Here is a 27,415-nt window from a genome sequence, read left to right as displayed (position 1 = left end):
CTAGAAAAAAACTGTTTTAATACTGCCGTGTATCGGATAACATACACACCGATACTGATACCATACCAATTTGTCTGCTATAAGCTAATGTATACCCAAAGGGGATCATCAGGCATTAGGATTCATCCTCAGTGCACCATCAATGTCTGTACCAAACTCCCTCTTAACTCGTCCAATAGATGTCAAAATATTTGACTGAAAAGCAAAAATGTCAACCAAATGGTGGCACTACAGAAAAAGTCAGTACGATTCATCCTCTGGTGACAATGAATGTCAAAAGTTCATCTATCAAAATGTCATGCTAATCCATCCAATGACTGTTAAGCTATTTCTATCTGGACAAAAGTTTCTGACCACAACGACAGACCAACGGCGGCATCCACAGAAATCCCCTCTTACCTTCTCATATTCAGATGCCTTGTGGCTACTGTTGAACAACTGGAGGTTCAAGTGTTTGTTCTCCTGGAGGAAATCCTGAAGCTCATTCTCCTGCAGGCAGGAAGAAAAACAGTGTTTAGAACCCAAGAAGTCACCAGGATTAAACCGGAGAACGCACTGTAGCAGCCAAAAAACCAGCATGTTGTTAGCGATAGCCCATGCATTATTCATCTGGAGGATACTGCTCGAGGTTCTCCAGTATGTTCTAGAAAGCATGACTAAAAGTAGCAGCCATTTTAGCCACTACAGCGGAACCACAATAAAGTCAGAATATTAGCTTTGATGTCAGTGTCTTAAACATACTGGAATAGATGTAATAAGAAACCATGAAAATGTTCTTCTTCGCCACTCTCTCAGTGAATGGATGTAAATTCATTCTGATACCCTCATAACCACACACACACACACACACACACACACACACACACACACACACACACACACACACACACACACACACACACACACGCACAGACGCTGAGGGTGGGAAAAAAATCCCTTCATTGCAGAGGAGGAAAACTTAATTACATTCAATCAACAGTCGTGAGGCGTGCCGTGGATGCAATTTGCAGTGTCAACTGGAGAGTTCTCTGAGATGTGCAATTCACTGCAGCTACAGCCGCATGTAGGCCAAGTGTTGTTCTGGTCGGGGGCTCGGAAACCTACTGGCTCATGCATGATACATTTACAGTAAATACAGTGCTTCTTAATGGCTAGTGATGGTGCTCCAGCTCCCTAATGTTTTACTTATGAAGGATGTTTCAGAGGGCAATTACAGACAGGAGTAAACATAAAAAAACATGTATGCAAGGGTACACATGTTAACATGTTAAGCCTTTTTCACAAGACATTTTGATGTGTCACAGTAGGAAAATCATGTAAAATAACTAAATGAAAGGTGGCTGAATTCCATTTAACTGCCTCAATCTGTGTATTCGAAACCACCTACAATACTAGCAGTGTGTACTGATTGACACAAGTCTAGCATGAAGTATACAAACATAAGTTAAATCTGCAGTATGCCAAAAATATCTGGATGTTTTACCGATTCTGAATAAATCTCCAGTGAGCATCGAACCAGGCTACCTCGCCTAATGTGTCCCACAATGCAAAGCACTGGAACCACTAGTGGCACTAGATAGATAATGTTATAAACTGATGGCTGATGATGATGCTTTTTTAGCTCAGATTTTATTTATACTATATAATTACAGTTTTTTTTTTTTTTTATAAATTGCCATATATCAAATTGTAACCAAAATCAAATCAAGTTTATTTATATAGCACATTTAAAAACAACCAGAGTTGACCAAATTAAATTGCATGGCACATAAAATTTTAAAAACCATATATATATATATATATATAACACAACAAATATGTGTACAAATGTGAAGGCAGAGACAAAAACTAAAAACTAAAATCATAGAAAACCTGTAGTTTTGTCTTTTGTCAATGGAGGAGCAGTGGTTTAATGAAAGTGTAAAGGCTATTCCAAAGCTTTGGAGCTGCCACTGCAAAGGCACAATCTCCTTTACCCACCAACCTCGAACATGGAACAGTTAAAAACAGCTTTATACACAGCATTATTGCAAACATTAGCTTGCCACTCCGCAGACGAGCGGAGCAACATACAGTGTACAACCTGGTCTGACTTCTACTATTCGGCACACTCAACTCGTAAAAATGCCATCAACGATAAGATAGCAAGACTTACACACAAGGATACGCAGCTTATTGGTGTGGAAAGAGCACATTTCTTATCCTTCAGTATAATCTTTATGTTATGTTTTCCATTATGTCTGGTTGAAATATGTGATTTTAGTTTATTTTTCCAAATTCTTTCAAACTAATTGTGTGTCATTTCAAATTCTTTCAAACTTGACATTTTGAAGAAGCCCTGGTATGTTGTAGCCGGCCTTTTTTTGACTTGATGATGATGTTATGGATTGATTTCTTCTACTACTACTACTACTACTACTACTACTACTACTACTACTACCACCAATAATAAAGATGATGATGAATTCCTATGGACAAATAGTGTGTGAACAACTGCTTATATTCAGTGAGACATGCACAGCGCAGAGGAGAAACACTGTCAAGGACAAGTAGTGATAAGTAAACAACAGCCTGAAGACACCAAAGTCACATCTGAGATCTGCTGCTTTTACATTAATTTCATTTCCGTCACGTCCAAATAAAAATATTGGCATTTCAACCTGCATCAGTTGTGTCCAGTCCATTTTAATGCTTCCCGTACAAGCACTAGATTGCATTGGCATTCCTATTCATATCCATTGATCCTTCAATTCAGAGCTAATGTGGGCTGGCTAAGCCTCCAGGTGTTCACTCTGAAGGACAAACAGCGAGTGAGAAAAACAGACAGCTCACATTTTACTGTATGCACACAGATGAGAACAATGGGTTCAAAGACTATCCAAGCTTGTTGTTGATTTAAGCATTTCAACACGACTGCCACCCTCATTTGAAATCCTTTTTTTGGAATTTGGACGTGACAGCACACACGTAGTGATGCAAACCAAATTGTCTTGAACACAGGGAATCAGCTGTTTCTTTGTCCTGCATTGTCGAGGCGTTAACGCTTTAAACAGATCAGTATACGTCATAATCCCTTGGCAGGACACATTTTCATGGCGAGCCTGTGAGCCCAGCGGTGGGGAGAATTTCATGCAGAATACATTGTGGCCTATATTGAGCTGCTTCCAACATTATTCAGCTGAAAACGCAGAGATTTTCTGCTGAGGTGTGATTTGTAATTTGAGATTTGCTTTGAATACAAACACCAATGTTAGACATATATCATGTACACAGCATACACTCAGTTTAATTAATGTAATGTAATGCTCTAGAGACTGGAAAATATAACCAATTAAAACCTCCATCACATAAACAGTGAGTGTAACTGACCGACATAGATGTTATTTACTGGAATATACCGTTTAGAAAATGCAATCTAGTGAGGTAAAAACACATGATTGTGTAGAGATAAACAGGCCTTTTATATGTGTTCGCTGTTGACAATCCAGGACAGTTTCATGAATGCTAGACTATGAAACAATACTATTAGTCCCGGGGCGGAGTACCTGGGTTACTCCCATGCTTGAAAGCAGTGCAGAGGCAGTGTTTTGTCCAGACGTGGTCTGACTCAGCCTCGTGTGCCAGAGCTGTGTGTTTAATTTCGACGAGCCTGACTGATGAATCAACTCTGCCATTTAACAGACGAGCAAAGCAAACATTTCACCCACTTACTCTCTGCTCTGTGGACTCTGTGTACGCAGCATCATTTGCTCTTGTTCAGTATAGACGACAGCTACTATCACTATTGTGCTAATGATCAGCTGAACCTGCTCAGCTTGACTCTGTATTTGTTCACCCAAACCAGCTGCACTAAGGACTGCATGTATACATATGAATGTGATTCTTTTGCGTAGTATTTCATTATTTTATTCTTTTATTGCTTTTATTGCTGTATCTGTTTATATTAACAACTCATCTGTCATTGTTATTTCATTAACTTGCACGTGACATTGGTCTCTAATCTCTGTTTGGTCAGTTGCTTGTAAAGCACTTTGAATTGCATTTTATTTGTCTGATAGGTGCTATATAAAACAGTTTGATTGATTTATTGATATTACAGGTATTATGAAAACCCCATGGCTCTGAACCTCCTGACTACTGGCTGCTAACATTGCTGAAATATGAATATCATTAAGCAAAGACAGTTAGGTACTGAAATACATTTGGTGACTGGAATGATGCCAACAATGTAATTTAAGTGTACAGTTTAAAAGTTCTGACTTCACCTGCAGAAGGTAGTGTAACAGTCCATACTGCACAGGGCTTACACAGGGCTTGTAGTCCTCTGCACCACCTAAATGGTAAATACCAGAGTTCTCCTTAAAGCAGTGGCTCGGGACCCCTGCTAGGTGTTGCCAAAGTCCTTCTTGATTTTAAGGGGTGTAAGAAAACTTTATTCCGTGTTTTGAACAACGAGAATTAGGTGATGTTACAGTGTGTTGAAATAAATAACCTCAATGTTCAGTCTCCTTACTGGTTGTAGACGTTCAGAATCATTACCACTTTTTCTGTTACCATTTAACAGGTCACTGTTAATATATATACATTTAAATAATTAAATTAATATCATAAACGTGCAACCACTAGTCCACTATTGGCTTTATCTAACGACTACTAATCGACTAGGAAAATCTTTAGCCGGGGGAGCTCTAATACCTTTTTGCCAGCCTGTTACACACTGGACCTTTAAGAATCGCACACCAATGATGTACATAAATAAACACACCACAAACATATAGTACAAGGCAAGAAGTTTACAAGAATAATGGAATTGTGTAAATCTGTGGAATCGGTGTGTAATGCAAAGGAAACATGGAGAGAAAAGAGTCAATCTTTTGCTTCTGCAGATACAATGTGTGCCATGTGTGACAGCGACAGCTTTGACAGAAGGCGTCTGTGCTTACAAACGGCTCATAATCAAAGATAACTGACCACTTCACACTCGGCTGAGTTCGAGAGCCACAGTCCAGTCTGTCTGCCTCAGTATTAATCTTCGATTAATGCCGACAAATATTCGAGAGACGCTTGCACAGCAGACGCCTGTCGCCATGGTAACAGGCCTTAAATGCTAGCAGAGGCATACACTGACGGACTGTAGCTACACACCCGATACCCAGGAAGGTGGAGGTGCCAGATGGCTATGCCAGTGTTTACTGTCACTCACACACCCGGTGTTTATATACACGACAGCTGAACTGACTATCAGGAGACATGGCATTGATGCCAGCTGGAGACTCGGAGATTTAGTAAGAAAAATCAACGTATATTCCATATTCTGTACGTATATGCTGTCAGTGGTTGGTAAATAGACTCTTAAAAAATCCACCACCAGAGCAGCTGCACCTAATTCTGTATGTGCACTCTTTACTTTAACCTGAGAAGGAGAGAAAGAGAGGACAGACAGAGAGGTAAGGCAGTTCAGACCAAACAGGGAGTGACATTACTGTCAACTCGCCATCCCCTCACAATAGTGTTCATTGGTCTTGTCTGTGTTTGTGTCTCTGTTCTCGGAGCTCAGTGCGGGAGGAGATAAGAGCTGTGCTGCAGTCTGTGGAGACCAGCCTGCCATTTCTGCATGCTATTTGGGGACAGTTTGTCCTCTGGGTAGCTTCCCCAGGAGTCAGCAGGCTGACAATGGGCGAGGAGGGAAGTGCTGCTGTGGGCAGGGGACGTGAGAGGAAGGCACCAAAGAAAACAGTCCTAATGGAGTGTTTATTTGGGGCAGAGAGCCACACACAAAGACAGCTCGTCTAAAGAAGAGGGCTTGGGGGCACGGGGGGGAATGAATTCAAATAGTCCAGGACCGAACAGTGCCATTTAAATTACTGCTGAATCTCTGCAGCTCCTGCCTTTCATAGGGAAAATCTCTCTCCAGGCTATCTGTGCTGCTCTCTGCCTACTTCTACAGGTTACACACATGTATCATTTTTATGTAGTGCTGAATAAACTTCAACTTTCATGAAGCACCCTGTATTGTTTTGTTTCCAGCTCACAAACCACAGACCACACGCCTACAAACGTCTACACTTACACGTTCTCTAAAATTCTAGTCAATTCAACTAAAATTAAACTCAACATTTTGCCGCGCAGCCCATGGGGACTCCTCTTCGAGAACAACTGCTGGAACATCACAGCACATCATGATGTCGCTCTCTCTCAGAATAAACTTCAACAGAAGCTGAGCAGAGCTCTCCATTCTGTAAAACATGATATAAAGTGGTTAGTCATTCCGCTTAGTGGGGCTCCCGTAACTGTAATGGAAAACAATCCCTCGGACCAGAACCCTTCACTTAAGCTTCATTTCTGCTGTGATTTACAGCTCTTATGTCTCCCTGCTGTGAGAGACCGACAGAGCCTGCTGATTATTAAAGTATGTTTCCTAACTATAAATACAACATAGCGGGGCCAATATTGCCACTGCTGGTCAACGGTTAAGTCAGCGCTCCAACTACAACAATAAAAGTTGAATACACAGTCTTATGTGACCTGTCAACAATCCATCATTTCAGGCAGACCATACTCTCTGTTCTTAACACAAACACAGCCGCAGTGGCCCATGTGGGGAAGTTGTTTATCCACCGAACCAACAGAAAACACCGCCACTGATGGCCACGGGACACGAGTAGACATTCTGCACTTCAGTCTATATCCAACCCTGCACATGATGAAATAAATGCATTTCAGTGACAGATGTTCAGCGGCGCAGTGAACACACTGTAAGAGGAAAAACAGCTGTAGGAAAAACAGCTGTAGAGCCAGCGTATTTTTATATCCAACTGCGGTGAATTAAGGGTTCATTCTGACAAGTTTGGCGACAGGGAATACAGTCACAAGGTGATTCGCTGAGGCTCCAAACAAGACTCTGACTCCGGGGAGGATGAGGACACAGCAGGGACGGGAGAGGGACAGGCCAGGAGAGGAAAGGCATGAAGTGAGGAGTAGAGCGGGGGAGGTCGGGGGCATCAGAGAGGCAGCAACAGCGTTTCTGAGAAGCTCTCCATCTTGGACTGCCTGTGGATTTTTTCTGGAGATGTACCAGATGTAGGTCACGACTGACAACATGTTGCTTACTCTAAAGTATCATAGACTGATCCATTATCAAACGATATAATAAATAGCCAGGGAGCAGCTATCGATATTCTACTAAACAATATACTTAGTGATTACGTTTCTATTGTTGATGTTATTGCTGTTGTTTTATTGTCCAAGCCTATTGCCAACCCTGTGTTTGCTACACATTCACAACATACAAACAATACAGGGCACTTACTCTTCAAAGCATTGCTCTACAGCACCTCTAGTGGTCAGAAACACCTTTGGTACCTTTAACTAGCAGCTTGTCAGTGTAATTCTGATAATTAACAACATCACATCAACGTGTGAGGTGACACTTCTAACCAATGGGTCCTTTCCTCCATCAAAAGAAACAAGCTTACCGCCATGTAAACAACCTAAACTAACCACTGATTTGGATTAATTTGTCATATTATGAGCCATCATGAGCAAAGAGCTTTAATTTAAAATAACCCAGAGCTAAAATGTCAAACATGACATGTAAAAAAAACAAGCCTGTTTTCTTTCCTTCTCTGCAGGTTTCTCTCCACCTCCTCTCTCTTTTTTCCCCCATTTCTTTTCCTTCTGTCCTGAGTCAAGGCCACTCCAGCAAGCAGAATGACATTTCTGGGGCATTGTGAGAAAATGTCCTTCAAAATGCACCAAACAGCATGTACAAGTCTTGTATTTTCAACAAGACTTGTACAACATATCTCTGATCGCTTACAGCTGTGACCACTGCTTGAAAAACACACGGTACTGTGCACTGCATTTATTCATAGCTTCATAGGGTTAGTTCAGATTTTTGTTGTTTGTAAAGTGGGGTTGTATGAGGTACTTATCCACAGTCAGTGTGTTACCTACAGTGGATGGCGGTCAGCACGCCCCCAGCTTGGAGAAGCAACAACATTTACTTTAGCTACCTACCTTTGAAGATTTTCACCCTTTCAACTCACCGTCAGCCAGCCCTTTCCAACAGGGATCCTTCTCATAAAAGCCACCAGACTCCTTGGACAAATACAATAATTTCACCCCACCGAACACAGGAGTTGCCAGTTTATTGCTGACTCCACTGGTTAGTTTATGTCATTGTGTGACTTTGGTGTTTTAACATGTTAGTTCAGATCCAAACTAACTATTGTTGCAGCGGTAAAACCAGTGGCTTAACTATCGTATATGCAAGGTTTCCAGTTGCATAGGGGGCCCGCAGCAGTCCGGGCCCCGTAACGGATCGCTCGTGTCTGCACCGCTGCTATAATCTTGATTGACGTGAGCTGAACCGACGTCATATGCAGCCAATCAGTTTACATGTTGTTGTGATATTTATGGTCGTCAGTGAGCTAAGCTTACTCCAAGTTGTCTCCGTCTCACACTTGATGTCATTCAAATTCATTAACTAATACAATAACATGAAACACTTTTACATACAAACATTTTATTGGCTCTCTTCGTATGTGTACATTTATGTTGCACAATAATCAATCTACACAGTCTAACGCCTGTGCGCAGACGTGTAACATGTCAGTGATGTCAATGTGGAGCGCCGCCACTGATCATCATTCTCCATATGTGTCATTGTGCGGCATCACTAATAGGATCATGTTTTCATATGTGTGAAGGTGCGCTTTAATCTCTTATGGTGCTCTGACAACAATTTGGTCAAGCAGGCTAGTCTATCACTGTCTTCCTATTATGACTCATCTTCTATAGCACGGCTATCTGTTTTCATTTGATTTAGGTGTCAACTGTGCAGTGCGTTTAGCTGTTACTGGTTGTTTTAAAACTGCATGCTTTCACTTCTTTAATTGGCCACTGACATTACATCATGTTACGTCTGATTGTGATGGGAAGGCCCGCTTTGATCATCATGCATTGTGGCCCGGCACTGACTCGTTACGCCGCTGGGTAGACCAGCAACTCCCATATATACTGAGAGCTAAGATTGCTGTTTTTGTCAAAAGAGTCTGGTGGCTTTGAACAGGCTGTTCGTGCTTCTGTCTGCTTCTCCGACCTGCCTGTCGTCTACTTCAGGTAATACACTGACTATTGATGGGTACCTCGTACAACCCCACTTCAAAAAATCCAAACTAACCCTTTAAGGAACAGCAGAGTACAAAAGAAACCAATATATTTACAGTCTGAGGATACCATATTGTTAATATACATCATAGCTGTGCACTGCATTTCTTCTGTGTTTGTTTGTTGGTGTATGATCACACAAATAAAATTATCACGGCTGCTAAGTGTGTACATTCGCAAATGTATTCCCCCGCGGTAACAAAACAAAACCCAACCCACAGAGAGTGCAACTTGCTGCTAACTGCTCCCATTTTTCAATTTCAGTCATCAACGCCTGAGAACCAAGCTATCATTACAGTAGACTGCCACTCATTTTCTCGAGGGACGTTTGTGTGTGATGATAGCAAGCAAGGCTCTCAGGTACAAATCAATTTTAGCCTCCGTCCTGTTTCGCTCAGAGGCCAGGGTATATTTTTGGAGCACTTACCAAAGTCTGACATGTTTGATTCTTTTTCTTCACCTCTGCCTCAAGTGTTTCACACTCCTTCCTTCTGGTGCTGATCTCTGTCTCCTGGGGAGAGAAAAAGAAAAAGAAAAAAGTAGAGGACAGCTGCTATGGTTTGTCAGGAACACAAGCTTCCCCAGAAACCTCGGTGAAAGTAGGCAGGGAGAGAGGGAGCTGGAGCGGTTCATAATTCAGCAGTATTTAGGTGTGAGAGTGTCGACGTGTGTTCATGTATGTGTGTGCAACAGAGAGATTATCTAATAGATATTACAAAATGTTTTTGTTGTCAGAAAACAGACAGGAGGCTGGAATGATTCTGAGGTTCAAGGATGTAGGCTGTGAGGAATAATGTGATGAAAAGGATCTAACACAAAAATCGGTTTGTCTGGTCATAGTTATATATAAATAAGTAATTATTCACAGACGCTTCAAACAAAACGCAAACAATAGTAATTAACCATCATCTTACTTAAAGCAGCAACAAAGAACTTTAATTTGTTTGTTGATTCTGGCGCCCCCCGTGGACAAAAGCAGTACTGTTCCCACTGCCTTTGTGTCAATGATTTCGTGGGATCACTGATGGTTTTTCTTTGTTTATGTCGTTATTATCATTAAACTGGTTCATAACCGGTAAAAAACTCCTTGTAGTAGCATGTCAGCATGCTAATATTTGCTATATTTTGCAAATTAGGACTAAACATAAAGGACAAGTGCACTCCATGGCTGCAAATGAAGCCAACACAGAAGAAACATAAACTGCAATTCCTGAAACGTCCACCTGAGGCTGGCTCCAGACGTGAGTCAATCATGTCAAACATGTTTACAGACTGGTACAAAAAACAGTTTTGGTCTGTAAAGCTAATTTCTCCATTCATGTACAGTGGCTAAATTTGTATATAACTTACCTGTTTGAATTATATTAAGGCTTAAAGTTGTGCATAATAAAGCTCCACCCGTCTGATGGCGACAGCCTAAGTCGACCACACTTAACTTTGGCCCTTCAGGAACATACGGTTGAGGTCATGGAGCCTACGTCCATTTAAACAGCCTCACCATGCATTGAAAACACTCTTCTATCTCCACTATTCACACATTGTTTTTGAGTCTGAAGGCTTTTTTTCACAGCAGTCATGTCCACTTGTCAACCGCAGGAAACACAGACCGGTGTTACTAATGACATTAACGGCAGCTCTGCTCCATGTAACGGCCCCTGCAAAGCTATGCTAGTTGGCCAGTGTGCACAATAGCAGAGCCCTGGCACAGAAACTCCTAATTGGAACGCAGACATTATTGACATTATTAATGGTTCCCTGTGGAGATTCTGACCTCTAGTACCGCTTTGGAGCAGTTTTTTTTTTTTTTTTTTTAACGAGTGGGTTTCTGTTTTGTTTGCCTCACACAGTCCTGCCAATGGTTTCACGCTATTCCAGTCAACTGCAGGTGGCTGTAATGTGCCGCCAGCAAAGGCAGGGAGGAAGACTGCAAGCTAGTAAACAATGTTTTAAACAATTACGGATTTAAAACACTTGCTTGAAATGCTCTTGTTGGCCTACAGTGGGTTCCACAGAGCACCTTTGACTACATATCTGCTTAACATGTCTAAAAATTACTCTTAAAAGGTCTATTCCGTCTCTCATTTTAATTAGATATAAACTGTGCAATAACAGTATGTTTGGATATGCACAGTATACTGTTACATTCACTATCATCATTCTTAATGTAAATCTCAACCAGTACCTAATGTTCTCTTTTAAGGTATTTTATAAATGCCTGTTATAAATAATGTTGACTATTCTGTTGAAAAACACCAAAAAAAAGAAATCTTCAACTTGAGCGAGCTTTATCTTTAATCTACCATTTTGGTTGGTTTTTATTTGTCATAGCAGAAAATGCACAAGTGTAAATAATAACCTTAATGATGGCTCTGTTCCATTTAAGGGTCCCAGCATGCACAATAGCAGATTCCTGGCACAGATTCTGCTAAATGAAATGCAGCCTTAATTAAAGTTATTTATTAAACCTGTTCTTTCTGCTGAAATATGTCAAAATTAAAAGGTTACTAAAGGTTATACTCTGTGAAGTAAGGACTCAAATATGTTTGCACATGTACTGTAGATTGCTTTCTGTCACTTTTGTAATAACGCGAGGTTCAACCGCTGCCGAGCTGACACCTAATATTCCTCCCTCCTTTTGAATGCCTGTTATGTTTCCATCAAGCAGCCGTTTAACTGAGCTGACAGCTGAATGCTGCGTTAGCTGGAATTACAATGAATAGAAGTTCCTCACAACGTGCGATTAGAGCCAAAACATGACTAAAGTCTGCCACAGTTTCCATGGAGGATGACTTATTCAGTCTATCAGTGCTCAGCTCATCACCACTGGCTTCTCAGTAGGGGCACACAGATAGAAATGGGATATCAGAGTTGCCTGTGTGCTCTGCCCTGTTCAGCAGATGCCACATCTTTTTGTAACTGTGCTTTAATCAGGAGGTTAACGCTCCTCCTAGTCTTCTGCATTTGCAAGAATCCATGAAAAGAAGAAAGAAAATAAACAATCAGAGCCAAGAAAGACAGTTGATTGTTGAGTCTTATTCCCAAGTTGTCAAATATCGACCACCATGGCTGTAAATCACACCAACATGGAGGTAACAAAACCTGCAGTTCCTCTAACGGCCACTAGAGGCTGGCTGCAGCAGTGAGATATAAAAATAGTTTTGGTCTCTACAGCTAGATTGCCCGTTCATGACAACTTTACGGGGGGTGAATGTTTATTTAACTCACCTGTTTAAATTATATTAAGGCTTAAAGTTGTGCATAACAAAGGGCATGGCCGCTTTGAATGACAGGGAGGTTTTCAGTAACCAGGCTTTATTCAGCCCGCCTCAGCTCCACATCTTTGTCTATTTTGGGATTAGCCGGGTGCCAAGATGGCGACAGCCCACAGTGAGCTTCACAATGGCTCTTCACAAACCTACGGGGACATCACAGAAACTACATCCGTTATTTATTATTCATTTATTTTATTCTCTTTTTATTGAGAAAGAAATTTGCATTTACAATCCAATTTATCTCTCCAGCTTTACCTCTAGGTACATGTCCACATCCTTTCATACACAGATGCTCATTTACAAAACAAATAACCAGAGAGAAAGGAAAATAAAACAAAATCAAATAATAACCAAATAAATACAAAAAAACGGCTACGTCCAAGCCACCAACCCAAAGCTTCTTCCTATCTTTCTCTGCTCTGATTGGTTGTTTTCATTCAGGCCCAGTGGATTCTTGCAAATGCCATTCAGAGTACTAGGAGGAGCCAGAGGAACCTGATTTTTTCACAGATTATCTTTCTCATGCACTTATATCAGGATATAGTGAAAGTTTCAGCAAATATAACAAAAAGTTATTTTCATAAAAGTTACCTACTGCAGCTTTAACGCACAGTTGCACCATTCTTACAGAATAAAAACACATGAAAGTGTGACATTACGTCACCAATCAGATCCTCTCTTTACCAGCAGACTGAGCTCTCTATCAGTGTATGAGTAGCTACTGTATGGAAGGGAGTGAAAGTGCAGCTGGATGTTCCAAGATTAGCATATAGAATTAAACAGGATTGTATCTGTGTCAGTGTGTGCTACCAGCGCACACACACACTCTGATAACACGGCCCCATGTGTCCCTGAGCACGACTAAAATTAAGCACCAGTGGAGCCAACCAGAATCCCACAGCACACAATACATGTGAGAATGCATGAATGTGCACTTCATCACAGAAAACGCTCACAGCTTGGTTTGACTTTGAATATAAATAGATATATATATATATCGGAATTCATTCAAACGGAAGACGTGTTTGTTCTGCTACATCAGCCGGTTCCCCTTTTGACCCGCGAGTGCCGACAACATTTAATAAGACAGTGAGCACTAAGGTCAGAGAACAGGATAAGCGGACGGAGGAGGAGGAACAAGCGTTGACCCTTTCGAGTTCTGTAACCTTGCAGCGGTTCACCCGAGGCAAGTGACAGTTGGTCTGATTAAATCTTTGACCCCTTATCTGTTTTAGCCGGTCCACCAGTGATCCCGCTCAGCTGAATGTATGTATGTGTTAGCATCCGCTCTGGCATTTCTATCCTTTCAAGGACTAATACCCTCACATGGACGAGGGAGATGTGGAAAATATATGTCCTCTGAAGTGAAGTTGTATTTTGTTTAAAGTTAAGGTAAGAGTTGTGGTTAAGCATCGAAGGAATACGATTAAAGTTAATTTGCAAAAATATGGTGGAGTCAACTTCTTTTTATGAAACTATTGAACCAAAAGCTTCCAGTTTGTCTGTATCTCGATTAAAAAGTGGGAAAACACTGCTGATGTTTGAGCTAAATAAAATAAATACGGTCACATTCATGCTTGATAAATGATTCAAGGGCTGTAAGTAACGGTTATTTTCATTATTGATTAATCTGTCGATCATTCCTCTGCAGTGAGAGTAAAGTTAGGGTAAGACTTGGGGTTGAGCATGAAAATTGAAGTTAATTTGCAACAGTACATCCTACTAGGGGTCCCAACAGCTTCATGGGGGTCACAAGTCCATAAAGACACATATTAAGTCTGTATGATTGTTAAAAATGCAAATGCATGACTACTTATACGGTTTTTAACATAATATAAAATATCCATAAAATATGTCACTAAGTCAGGGAAGAGAAACCAGAAAATATTCACATTTGAGAAGCTGAAAACAGAGAATTAGGACATTTTGTCTTTAAAAAATGACTCAAACGATTAATCCATTATCAAAATAGCTGGAAATGAATTCAATAGTTGACAACTAATCCATTAATTGTTGCAACTCTAGATGATTCGTTTACTTATTCCACTGGGAGCGATATAAGCTGCTGGAGGTGCTTGCCAATGTAATTTCTACAGCTCTTGCTCACTATACAGTCAATAGATGCACATGCAAAGATGAATGAAATGTTTAAACATTTAATAAGAGTAAAAAAAAAGATTGGACATGCTCAGAAAATTCTACATATGCACAATATACACGACCATGTTGACTCTAAATGGTTTCCTTTGAGTGAATCACACAGAGCCTCCGCAGACAGCTTGCCATCTCCCATGTGGGCTGGTATCTAATGTGTACAGTTTTCAGAACCAGACGGCTACAACACACACGATGAATATTTCACTCACACACTCGCAGACACACACATACGCGCAAACACACAGGCTTGCTGAGGACCATTTGTTTGGAGCACATTTGCCAATGTTCAATTAAAAATCTCTCTGATAAAAGATTCAAATGGCTGCCATTGTGAGTAATGAGCTCCTGTATAAGTGAAGAGGCGTTTACTGCGCAGCAGATGAAGACAGATGAGAACGACCGTCCCCTTAGGCCAGATCTAGCGTTCGTGCCTCAGTGGCACTAATGCAAATGCATGCACAAGAGAGGTGCATCCACAGCGGTTTATACTACCTCCATGTCTCTTGTGTACTGTGCAGCCGGAGTTTCATATCATCATTTATCAAGCAAAAATTCTACGTTTTCTCAGTTTCCAGCTTCTTAAATATGATGATTTGCTGCTTTTAAAATGTCATATTGTGATTATCGTGGCCAAAATAATTGTGATTCATACTATATTATCTCAATAGTCACCATAATATGCTTAAAAATCTTAAAATGACACATACTGAAATCTCTTTACCTTATATTTTGTTAAAGGACCAATATGTAGGACTAATGGCATCTAGCGGTGAATATTGCAACTAACTGAACACTGCTCGCGACTGTATTTGACAACCGGTGTGTCCGTAGTATTTCCACACATCCAGCTTAACATTTTTTGTTGGGGGAGGTATAAGCTGAACCTTTAGCCACAGTGACCGGCTTAGGATTCTCCCTTTTGAGGCACCAGAAATAAATATATGAGTATGTCAATATAGGACTCTATCCCCCGCCTTTTTCATCTGGTGTCTTCTATGATCGGTTTATGACCAAGCACCTGCAAAACTAATGACATCTGCCTCAGCTGTGCTTTGTTTTTTGTGCTAATTAGCAAATATTAGCATGCTAACACTCTGATTTAAGAAGGTAAACATGGTTCACATTGCCATGTCAACATTAGCATTGACAATGTGCAAGTACAGCCTCACAAAGCACAGCTGTAGCCTTTTAGTCGTTGTATAATATTTGTTAATATTTCTGTCTGTCACTAGTATGTTTGCCACTATTTTTATTTATTTAACCTTTTTTTAACCAGAAAGTCCCTTAAGACTGAAATCTCCTTTCTGACGGGGCCATGGCCAATACAGCATACCAGTTACAAATAGAAATAAAAACAAATGACACACAAGGAAATGACTTAAACCGGCTCAGATAACGCAGCTGCATTTGTCAGTTACATGGAGTAGATGGGCTAGATCATTTAGATGCGGTTTGTTTTGCAAATTATTCCAATTGCAGGGAGCAAGGTGAGAGAAAGCATTTTTCCCCAGCTCAAAGAAAACCATTGGAACCCGGTTAAAGCGCCACTGGTGGAACGAAGCCGAAGACAAATGAAGAAGTTCTGTGTCAGGAGATTACATAAATATGAGATGAGTTTACCCGGCATGGCCTTGTACACAGGAATATACCAATTAAATTGTACAATGAGTACAGGAACCAGAGTAAGTTATAAAACATAGACCCATACCTGGAATAGTCTCGACAAAGAAACAACAAACAGTTTAGCTGATACACAACCAATATGTTCCTCTACAAGTGGCTATTTGCTGCTTTTCCACACTGTTTTTCCTTTCACAAATGAGCTCACAAGACACCTAAAAACCCAGTTTGACTACCAATTATCCTTTACTATACTCGAGCTATAAAAGCCAGGAGATGTCCTCTTAAAAGAAAACAAGAAGTGAACCAGCCGAGCCTCAGCTGTGAGCCGTCCTGGTGTTCAGCACCATGGAGAGCTCCCCTGGGATAGCGCCGCAGTAGCGTGTGCCGGATATACGGTTGACTTCAACTATTTTTGTTGCTGCTGACTCTCCACTGTGAGTTCAATGCACAGCAACATCTTGATGAAACGAGGTTCACATACTACGGTATTACTTCTGCAGTGACTAATTAACACGGAAGGCTTTCCCCATCCCATTCTCAGCGTTCGGTCTTCTGATCTTTTGTAGTTGGGAAAGCTCTGTGTATAATCTCTGGCGAGCAGGGGTAACCTCATTACTCTCCCTCTCTCTTTCTCTTTCGTCTTTCATCCCTTGTTGTGTTGAATATGCATGATGCGTAATGATGGGTAATAATCCTGCCTATGGCTGAGCAAAATAAAAAAAAACTGCAATCGTTTTCTATCAGGGCGATTCTATGCAAACAGCAGATATCTGATGGAGATCTCACATATAGACAGGAGTGCGACTTGCTCCAGAATGAGTTTTTAAAGCAGCTTTTGTTCTACTTGAAAAATCTTTTAGGTTAACTTCACATTTAATTAAGACACTGAATGCTAATCCTTTAAAAAAAATAAAAAAGCGCTACAACTCAGCTGAGCCACATTATAATAAAAGTGATGGCCACCCTGAAGAAAAAGCACTATTTACTGGGAGAAAACAGTACATCACCTCTAACTGTGACACACACTGTAGCTTTACAGCTAATTTGTTGCCTCTCAAAATGTCAGCGGTGCTCCCCGAGATATATATAATGTCCTGAGACACTTTTTCGTTGTTACTATGTGTTTGAGCCTTTCCTCCAGGCAAGCTGCAGCCGAAGGAAAGGCCATTAAGGAGGCTGGAGGAAAGACGACCAATGCCGAGTGTTGTCAGGGTCTTTAAGAGAGGATTCCCCTCTGCTACTCAAGCACCAGTTCCACTTAGCATCATGCAGTATATGAATATACTGCACATACTGCCGGCTCCAGACACACTGTAATCTAGTCCAGCACAGCAAGCACTTGTGATTTCAAATCATTTGAAATGGCAGAGTAAGTTACATAACCCCTCACAGCTTAAGTCTGTGCGCGCGGGCACAGATGCTTGCACTCCACTAATACTGTACTGCCGCTTACAAGTGTGTATCTGCGTGCACGTCCTGTGCGTGTGTATGCACAGAAACATGCAGACTGACTGCTGAATCACAGATTTACAGGAAAAACAAGTGTAACTCCCAGAGGTCAACGCGTTCATCCACACACACAATAGAGAAATGATATGAGGAGCGGAAAGGAAAGGGTAAAGAGTGAGGTGAGAGGAGAGAAAAAAAAGGTGTGATAGTGAATGAATGAACGATCATGTGAGGGCTACGTAAAAGGCGGCGAGGCCTAGATACGAATGCAAATGAAAAAGGAGGGAGAATGGGCAAAATGAAAAATGGGATGGAGGCAGGATTTACCGTCTAAGCTCCTCAGCTCTGCAGCATTTTGTCCCGGGTATAAGACCTCAGCGAGGCATCCTCTATCAGGCATATTAAACATCATGCAGCAGTGGCAAAAGGAGTAGCCTAGTCTGGATTCCACTTCCTCTCCTTCCTTCTATCCCTTTTTTTTCTCCCTGCCAGGATCCACGAGCATTGGCGTGCTGCGGAATCAGAAATGAAGCTGCCACTATCACCGGGGTCTGACCTCTCTGAGCCACCGACCGAACGCTACACCACCTGCCTGCTGATGCCTTATGAGTCTAACACACTGCTACTGAAGAGCACAACGGGGGAGAGAAGGGGGAATACTGTAGGCAAGAAGGCAGGAAGAGGGGAAGAGGTAATGAATGAATACAAACAGACGGAAAAACAGAAAGAGGAAGCGTTCTGCTACTATCACAGGCCTCTGTGATAAAGGGAGAGATGAAAGGAGAGTGACAGGGGCAGAAGAGAAAGGATAGGATCTATAATAAAATGTAAGATTGTCGGAATGTGGGGCTAATTTAAAAGAGCAGCCTCAGTGTGCATGGGAGGCTCCAGAGAGAGAGGACTGTAAATCTGATAATCCCACTGCATGAACACAAAGATGTCAGATGAGACTTTTACCTTAATGGAAACTAAACAATGACTCATGCAGCCACAACAGACTCCTACAGAGATAAAGCTGCAGTGTTGTGATATCTATCCATTTCCCTATGACAATGCTGGATTCAATAACAGCGCTGCTATATAGAGAAACTGCTGTACGATCAGAATAAACAGGTCTTATTTTCGTGTTTTGGCAGCTGAAACCATTTCTCCGACTGAAGGTCCTCAGAGAACATCTGATGATTACCGCTGCAACCGAGCAAACGCTTGGAAGCCCACTGATGTTGCCCACTCAGACACGGAGGCTTACTCATCCCCAGCTGGATCGGCCGGCCCATCTTCCGCAGACTGTCATTCAGTTCACATGGTAACCTTCATCTCTCACGGCGGCGCGGTAACAAAAGGTGGTTCTCGTAAAGTGTGCATCACCTCTGCAGCTTTTATCGTGAATGTTGTCTAGAGAAAACTCATCGGACCAAAAACATGAAACGCACAGCGCTAGGTGGTGTGTGTGTGTGGGCAGGACGGTATTTTTTTTATATGGACTTTAAACTTTGGGGGTTTACTCCCTGCACCACAAACATGAGGTGGTGTGTTAATCCTGTTGTTCCTTTTCATTAGAGATTGCAGAACACAGTGCTTGCAGACACAATAATGCAGAGATCTATAGAGCTTCAGAGCTGGCTTAGTCACACAGATACACACCCGAGCTCAATGCTCTGAAACAAGGAACAAAACATGCCAGGAGGGCTTCCAAACATCTATAGTTCAGTCTCTCTAGGTCATGGGTAGGCAACCTGCAGCTCTGTAGCTCCCCTGTTAGTGTTCAAAATTTTCATTTATTGTTGTAAGCCAGGGTTCAGCAACCTTTAGTTGGTTTCTTTTTGCCTCAAGGGCCAGAAGCGTTGGCAATTAAAACAAATCTGTCCATGCACTTTTAAATTCTCCATTTCTTCTGAGACTTTTGTTTCTTTGGATTTGAAATCCATCACTAGCCTAGCTAGGGAGACCAGGGTTCCTATGCATCCTGGGAATTTAGAGACTAGTTTTCCAGTCATGGAAACACCTGGAAATTGGTTAATATGACCAAATATCCGGGAAATAATCTATATTTATATATATATAATTGTATTTTAGCTTGTGCCAAGGCCAAATTCATGTTAGGGTTAGAGGAAAACTGTAGTCAATTCAGTAAAATCAGCTCGCCAAGTGTGCCACGAAAGCAAGCTAACACAGACGGCGTGGGAATAAGTGGTCCTGTATTGTCAAAGAAAACTCCAAGAAAATGTCCTGGAAAGATCCTGGAAATTAATTTCCTAAAAAGAGTGAGGAAAAGATGCACAGAGAAAATGGCTACACATTTTTTACAATTGGAGAATGAAAGAAGCCCTTTAGGCCTACAATGATGATAAATAAAACATTCCTCTATGATTTTCATGTTAAAACCACAGAGAGCCACTAGAGAGGGGCTAAAGAGCCGCATGTGGCTCTGGAGTTGCAGGTTGCCTACCTCTGTCCAAAGCCTCCAATTGTAAAAATGTATGGCCAAGGCTATGGCTAGAATTACTGAGGTCATGAGTCTGAGTCACCACACGAACCCCCCCTTTCACTTAAAGGACCAGTGTAGAATTTAGTGGCATCTAGCAGTGAAGTTGCAATTAACTGAACACCACTTTTGTCTGCATTTGACAACCTTGGATTGAGAATGTCCTGTGAAGTGCGTAGGAGAAACTACAGTGGCCGCAAAACTCACAAAAGTCTGTATCTACAGCCAGTGTTTGGTTTGTCTGTTCTGGGCTACTGTAGAAACATAGCAGTTCAACATGGCTGACTACACGGAAGGTGACCCGCGCCTGATCTGTAGTTAAAAAAGCTTCATTCTAAGGTGACGAAAACGGAGCAATTCCTATACAGGAATCCAGAGAAGGCTACAATATGTGCAACTTTTTCTCCTTTCTACTTTACTTTCTATGTAACTTTTTACTTTTTTTCTGGCCAAAATGTCTCTTTTGATAGTAAATCTTATTGATCCTTGCTTTAGGTGTTTTTGATCAAAGAAAGAATCAGTGCAAATTCAACCAACCCACTGAATATTTGCAAGAGCTTCTTCAAATCCCATAAAAATTCTGCAAGAAAATGAAAGAATGGCTGCATGTTTTTTTCCACACACAGCCATTTTTCATATAAAACTATTATAAGACAATCTATTCCAAGTCAAATAAAACCAATACTCAACCCAAAGTTCTTTCTCAGACAGAGCTCATTGCCAGGCTGGGTATCACTCCCAAACAAGCGCTACCAAAAAACACAACGTTTTTTTTTCCCCGTGCAATTTCTTTCTGACAGAGAAAAGCTGAAAATTGCATCCCAATTTCTTTTCGCCTGCAAAATCAATCACTCTGGGCCAGATTCACAATAAGCACTGTGAGGTCCTGTTGGGACTAATATTTCAAAATATAAACAACCCGGCAATAATTTTATAGAAATGAATGGCGCAGTGGCCAAAATAATATCCAAGCCCCAATTTCACCAAAAGATGGAAGAGCTAGACTCAGCTTGCATTCATATTAGCTTCCCAGTGTTGCTACAGACTGTCATATCAACCTCAAACGAAGGCCAGCACATTTACTATAATATTTTACTGCCAGAAGATGCCAGAATTGCTTGAATAAATAACTTAAAATGTATTAAAAAATGCTGAAAACCTTTCCAAGAGACGTGCAGCATCACTTGGGTGGAGGAGCTGAAGGATCCAGATGGCCTGAGTGTAAATACGCTGTTTCACGGCTGGCTCAGTCTCATTAGAGCGGCCAGTAGCCGTGCAGGTAGATGAGCTACCGAGATGATGGACTGCTCTCTGAGCGGCCCGGACAGAGTGTTCGACCCCTCAGGAGGCAGTGTCAACACTGGAAACTGAGCAGGGGAGCAAACAGCAGAACAAATGAACCATGAATCAAGGGCCACTAATATGATGCAACTGCGAGTGGAGGATGCTGTTTATTCCTTTTAGCAGCCTGTTGGCCTCCGATACAGGCGCAGAGAGAACACGCCCTGGCATTAACAGACTGTAATTAGGTGATTCAAATCACTTTAAATCTTATCTTTGGCGTCAAGGTTCTTCAGCAAATGTGAGCCTCCGAGTCTCATCTGTAAGCAGGAACAACAACCTTCCCATTGTCTGTAACGCTAATAACTAATGTGACCTGCTGTCAGTTTAAATGTGGATGACATAAATAAGCTTTTAGTATCTGTAAGTATGTTCACTAATGTCAGAGGTACCAAGTGCTGTCTTTTTATTTGGCGTAGCCCCAATAAATGCTCCTTTTAATGTGTGCAAGATGAATATGATGCCCAGGAGGCTTATCGTATTCAAATGGAGGGATTCTCTCCCTCCAACATATGGCCAGTGGATTAGAGACCTCATGTGTCATATCCACCTAGAAGATATCCTATTTACTACATTTATATAGATATATTTTTGTGTGGATCTCTGGCTGTACATAAATTTACCCATGGTCTAGTTCCTGGGGGATGGGCAGGGGGATTTGGGGGTGATGGACTTGATTGTCCTACGTGCAAGTTGCGATTGTTTTTGTGATATATTTGAAATTTAAAAGAAAATAATTCAGATATAAAGAAAACATTGCGTAACACAAAGTTTCAAGCAACATTAATAGAAATGTACAATATACAATCTTTGCTAATTAGAGACCTTTTCAGATGCTTTTTGGATAAAGATAATGTAGATACTGATTGTAGTGATGGAAGTGGATTGTTCCATAGAGATGGTCATCTGTATTTCAGTGAATACTGATTAAGTGTCTTTATTATGAGCGAATGTCTGAGGGAAATTTAAATAAATTATGAAAGCCCCCTAGGCAAGTCATGAGTTAGATGTACATATTTATACACAGAAGTGTGACTATGTGACTTATTTTATGTATTGAAACAGTAGAGACCAACTGATAAACTGTACAATGAACCCAAATAGTGAACACAATAACTTAATATTAAATCAGTTTTCAAATTTTTTTTTATACATTTGGTAATTGGATAATCATTCTTGAAAATGTATTTTGGATTAGCAAAATCTTGTATCACAATACTAAACTGTATTACAATACATAATATGAGGATAAATTATGGGTTATATTCTGCAATCATTACCCAAATGGTCCATGCCTATTGGCACACATAGATATAAATGAAGCAGTTAGAAAATTTGATTAGGTCAGACTAAATAGCCACAAAGTTGATCTGGCCACATGTGTCTGGACAGCAGTGATCACTGCAATGTTGCCTTGCAGGTATTTAAAGTCAAATTTCCTGCTGTATAATTAGATATGTTGTACAAACTACACAATATTTCATACTAAAAAACATTCACATCATTACCTCCGCCAGGGTTGTGTTTTCGGTGCCATTTGTGTGTTTGTTTGTCTGTCAGCAGGGTTAAAAAAAAAAAACTACCGGCCAGATTTTTTCTGGGTGGAAGGGTGAAGCATCGGGAGGAAAATCTGGATCAAAAGGCAGATATGTGAATAATGTTTTGGTGTCTATGACCAAATAAAGTGACTAGTGTGCTGTGACTAAACAAAGCCAACAACAAAACATCACTGTAGAAACAAATGCAGCAGGTATGTAAGAAATAAACAACCAGGGATGCAATTTTTCTGGATTAATCCGGTCCAACGTGTCCAACTCTTTGCAGTTTTGCATATCCTATAAGACTTGGCAGAGGTCTGCATTTTTATATCTTAATATAAATTACTGGACAGTTTGGATACAGACTCTAGCAGACATATCATAAAACAACCATGCCTTTGTAAAAAATAAAAAATAAAAAAAATTAGTAAAAAAGGAGCAGCCATATTTCCCTTCATGCTGTCATGACTCTGCCAGTATCGCTCACTCCCCGTCTACGTCAATGTGCTTCTCACATCTGCGCCCCTCTCAGTCAGAAGCCAACAGAGGAAGAGAATCTCGCAAACCTGCCATGATCAAATTAATTCACATCGAACCAGGCTGCCTGTTTGTCTGCACACTTGGGCCCCAACCAGATAAGCTGATTATAACACAAAATATTACATGCTGTCCTATTTGTTCTGATCCAGTGTTATCCCGATGTCCCTGGTAATGCAAAATCACTGACCTATGAAATGTCAAGGTAGGCTAAGATGGATAATTACGAGGTATATACAGTGATCCTTCAGATCCAAACTGTTGCAGCCTTTGGCACACACCTATGGCAATTATGTCTAATAATTTCACCTCCACCTGTAATTTATAAAATGATTGAGGAGTCACGGGAGCACAGGGACTCCCTCTTCCACCCACTGGATTAGCCCCTGTGCTCTACTGTATCAAACAGCAATAACACCTCCGTGTTGATGCTGTTGTGATTCATAGCATTAGTGCAGCAGACTTTGACACACAGTCTGCACTAACCAGCTCTGATGGTGCGTCCCCTGTCTTTCTTTGCTCACACTGAATGTTACGATAAAACCCTTAGCAAACGCTAATTCTGCACTAGCTTCCTGCCCCTGCGGTGAGAGATCAGACCGTTACAGGCGAAGGGGTTGTCGCCAGCTGAGGTGGCTCGTCTCCCACTTTGATCGTGAGCCAGAGCCACAGACATATGCTGCTCCATCCTGCAGGGAGGAGCTGTACTGGATGCAGGGAACAGCTCTTCATTGCCTTTCCATTCATTAACTACATTTCAACAGCTGGTGACCAATTAGTTTGCTCTCCAGATTGCAAAACCAATATAATGAGTACACCTTAACTTTTATATCCTTTGTCAAAAGGGGAGCAAACTTAATGTTGGCAAAATATAGTTTCTACGATGCTGCTGTAAACAGTCATGAGCTGCGTGGTGCGACACTGGATTGTTTCCATTTAATTCAAGCAGAGACTTAAGCAGATTCTAACCTGAACCTGAGGCTGTAACATCCCTCCCTCAGCCCAATCTTCAATGCTTGCCAAGAGCTGCTGTCAGCCTGGCCCCACAGAGGTGTCCATTAATGGGTCTTTAATGCCAGAGAAAGAGGAAGATGGAGAGGAAGGTCGTCCGCAGCCTGCTGCAGAGGATCATCTGCTTGTAAACATGTGAGTTAGAAAGGCTGCCTGTCTGCGAATTGATTATTATGAGGTGTCAGACTTGGCTTTTGGCCTCAGCAAAAAAAACACACAGACTCTGATGCGAGGAGTTTTCACATTAGGGTGTGGGTGAGGAGATCCTGTATCCATTAATGGGAGACAGGTGGTGCCCAGGAGGAGATAAAGAGTGAGGCTCTCACCCCACAGGAGTCTGGCACAATCGCAGCAGAAACAGACGCCTTTGCCTCCCATCTGGGGGGGGTACACTCTCTAACCATCATTGCCAATTTACAGGACACTCAATTACTGGTCATTACCTGAGCGAGGACTTGCTGCCCACAGCGCCCAAGTGCCAAATCATACAAGTGGTCAGATGGAGAAGCTAAATAATGCCAGCAATGGATACAGACAAATTTGATTCAGTTCTATTATTATCGTAATGTTTGCAATACAATCTGTAGGGAAGGCGTAGGAAAACACAACAGGCAGAGAGGTAAATAAAAAGACGAGAGACAACAAATAGATCAGACACACGAAGTAACAGTGCCAGAGCTTATATGTGTGTGTGTGTGTGTGTGTGTGTGTGTGTGTGTGAGACCCATTTGCGCATGAAGTTATTTCCATGTGCCATCAAGGGCATTTTACAGAATTAATAGATTAACAGCTTTATATTCATAGACGAAGAGTCTAAAGCACGGGTCGTGTCGTTGTTTATCAGTGTGCCATATGAACATTCAGATTAACATTACCAATTACCAAATAATCACCAAACCAAAATATCATAATACACAAGTGTGATATTTTACATGTAACATGTTCATCATCTTGGTTTAGTGCACACCCCCATCCTACAAGTTTTATCAATCATTAACAGTGATAGGGAAAGCAACTTATAAAATAGAAACCCCATCTTTAGCTAAATAAAGTTCAGCACAACAGCACCAGCAAACTGTTGTACCTTACATAAATAGCTAGCCCTACAATATGAGACCCACTGGGTTAGCGTGTTATTGTGCTAACATTTGCTAATTATAACCAAAGTCACTGCAATTCATCCTCTCTGTATAGATTGTCTGTGTATTTGTCTCGACATTTCACTCAAAACCACAAAAGGTCAACCTCACGGTGGCACTGGAGGAAGAGTCAGGGGATCACTTAAGTTGTTATGATCCATCGTATGGGAACCATAAATGCAATCCATCCCATAGTTGTTGAGATATTTCAGTGACAAGCGACAGACTAACGACCCCTGGCATGGCTAAAAATAATTTACCCTTTACAGTATTTAAAATTATTTTATAGCAACAGAAATGCTCGAGGAATTTATTAAATGGAGCAAAACATACATGGAAGCATAATCAGAGAATGTACACAGACAGACACGGTGGTCACACTGACATAGTGGCTTGGAACAAATGAGGAGGCGTCCCTGCTGAGGCTCAAGTGAAAACAAATTACTTATTTTTACAGCAGAGAGCCCTGTAACTCCGGGGTAAATGAGGACTGCAAATCTGAAACTAATTTTGTTTTGGCCCTGTGGCGCCCCAGAAGTCACAGTGAAGTAAATTTTGTAATCAACGGACCTTTGCTGCTCAACTAAATATAGCAGACGCTCCAGACAAAAGATCATCACAGGTGACATTTTTGTCACACTGAATAGGACTTAAGATTAATATGTGCATGACCAACAGCACAACAGAAAGTGAGTCGGGCCGTGCGGGAGCGACGGAGTCAAACATTAGCATATAAACAAGAGCCTGGAGTGGATGGATGCTGCTGCTCCTGCTGCACAAGGCTCGATTGTCAATATGCTCGCTGGTCCTCATCCAGAAATCAGAGAGGCTGTCAGGACTTTGATTCCCGCACACAGGGGAGAGGATAAACAGCAGAAAAACACCACTCCAACCTGCCAATCATTGGACTCTACATTTCTATCACTATGAACTCCAATTTGATATTTAAAAAAAAGATTTTGCTTTTTGCTTTGGAAAAATTGACTCAGAAGGGTCCAAAACAGACGAGTGTGTGGGAGACGGAGAGAGGTTAGTTACTGTGATGAATAATTTCATCCTTCCTGTCACGAAAGGTGACGTCACATATCTGGAGACCGCCAGACAAAGTGGACCTGTCCTCTTTCCTGGAGAGGAGGTCACACGGACACCTAACTAATGTGATCCTGGATCCATATTCTTCACACGTGTTTTACAATGTACACAGTTATTTGCTGTGTGATACGTTGCCTCAGTGCATGTCTGTCTTAAAAACATGAGGTCATAGGTTCAATCCCACCACCAGGTCATCATTAGGTTTGGATTTTCAATACTATTCAGCTTCCAGGGGGCGTTGAAGTAACATTAAAACTTAAATAATACTGCAGGAGATATTAAGATATTTCATTCTGGGTGGGCCAACCGACAAACTGACGAACCAATAGACTGACATAGCCATCTCTAGAGCAACAAAACCTGCAGTTCTTCTAACGGCCACTAGAGGCTGGCTCCAGTAATGAGTCAATGTCCATAAGGCCCCATATTAAAATGCACAACTTAACAGCAGAAATAAACATGTTCACAGCCTGTTACAAAAACTGTTTTGGTCTGTTTTGGGATAATTTCCCACTTTATGACAAATGTATCAGGGTAAATCTTTATATTACTTGTTTAAATTATATTAAGGCTTAAATGTATGCATAATTAAGGGTGTAT

General features: G+C 41.3%; 1 protein-coding gene across 29 annotated transcripts in view; it reads right to left on the bottom strand.

The window, feature by feature from the left end:
• The window catches only part of rimbp2b (RIMS binding protein 2b), a 101,549-nt gene that overhangs the window by 41,145 nt on the left and 32,989 nt on the right, over window positions 1–27,415 (bottom strand). For all 29 annotated transcript variants that reach the window (XR_007887383.1, XM_051421576.1, XM_051421578.1 and 26 more), the window contains 2 exons: window positions 9,599–9,682; window positions 400–489 (listed from right to left, as the gene is read on the bottom strand). Coding sequence is in view for 27 of the 29 variants with exons in the window: in XM_051421576.1 (XP_051277536.1) it covers window positions 400–489; window positions 9,599–9,682 (174 nt within the window). In the remaining 2 variants the exon portion in view is untranslated. The remainder of the gene's footprint in view (window positions 1–399; window positions 490–9,598; window positions 9,683–27,415) is intronic.

The sequence above is a fragment of the Dicentrarchus labrax genome, unplaced genomic scaffold (genome assembly GCF_905237075.1).
Source record: "Dicentrarchus labrax unplaced genomic scaffold, dlabrax2021, whole genome shotgun sequence".
Lineage (NCBI taxonomy): Eukaryota > Metazoa > Chordata > Actinopteri > Moronidae > Dicentrarchus > Dicentrarchus labrax.
Note: the sequence above shows the minus strand (reverse complement) of the source record. Positions and strands in the feature narration are given on the sequence as shown.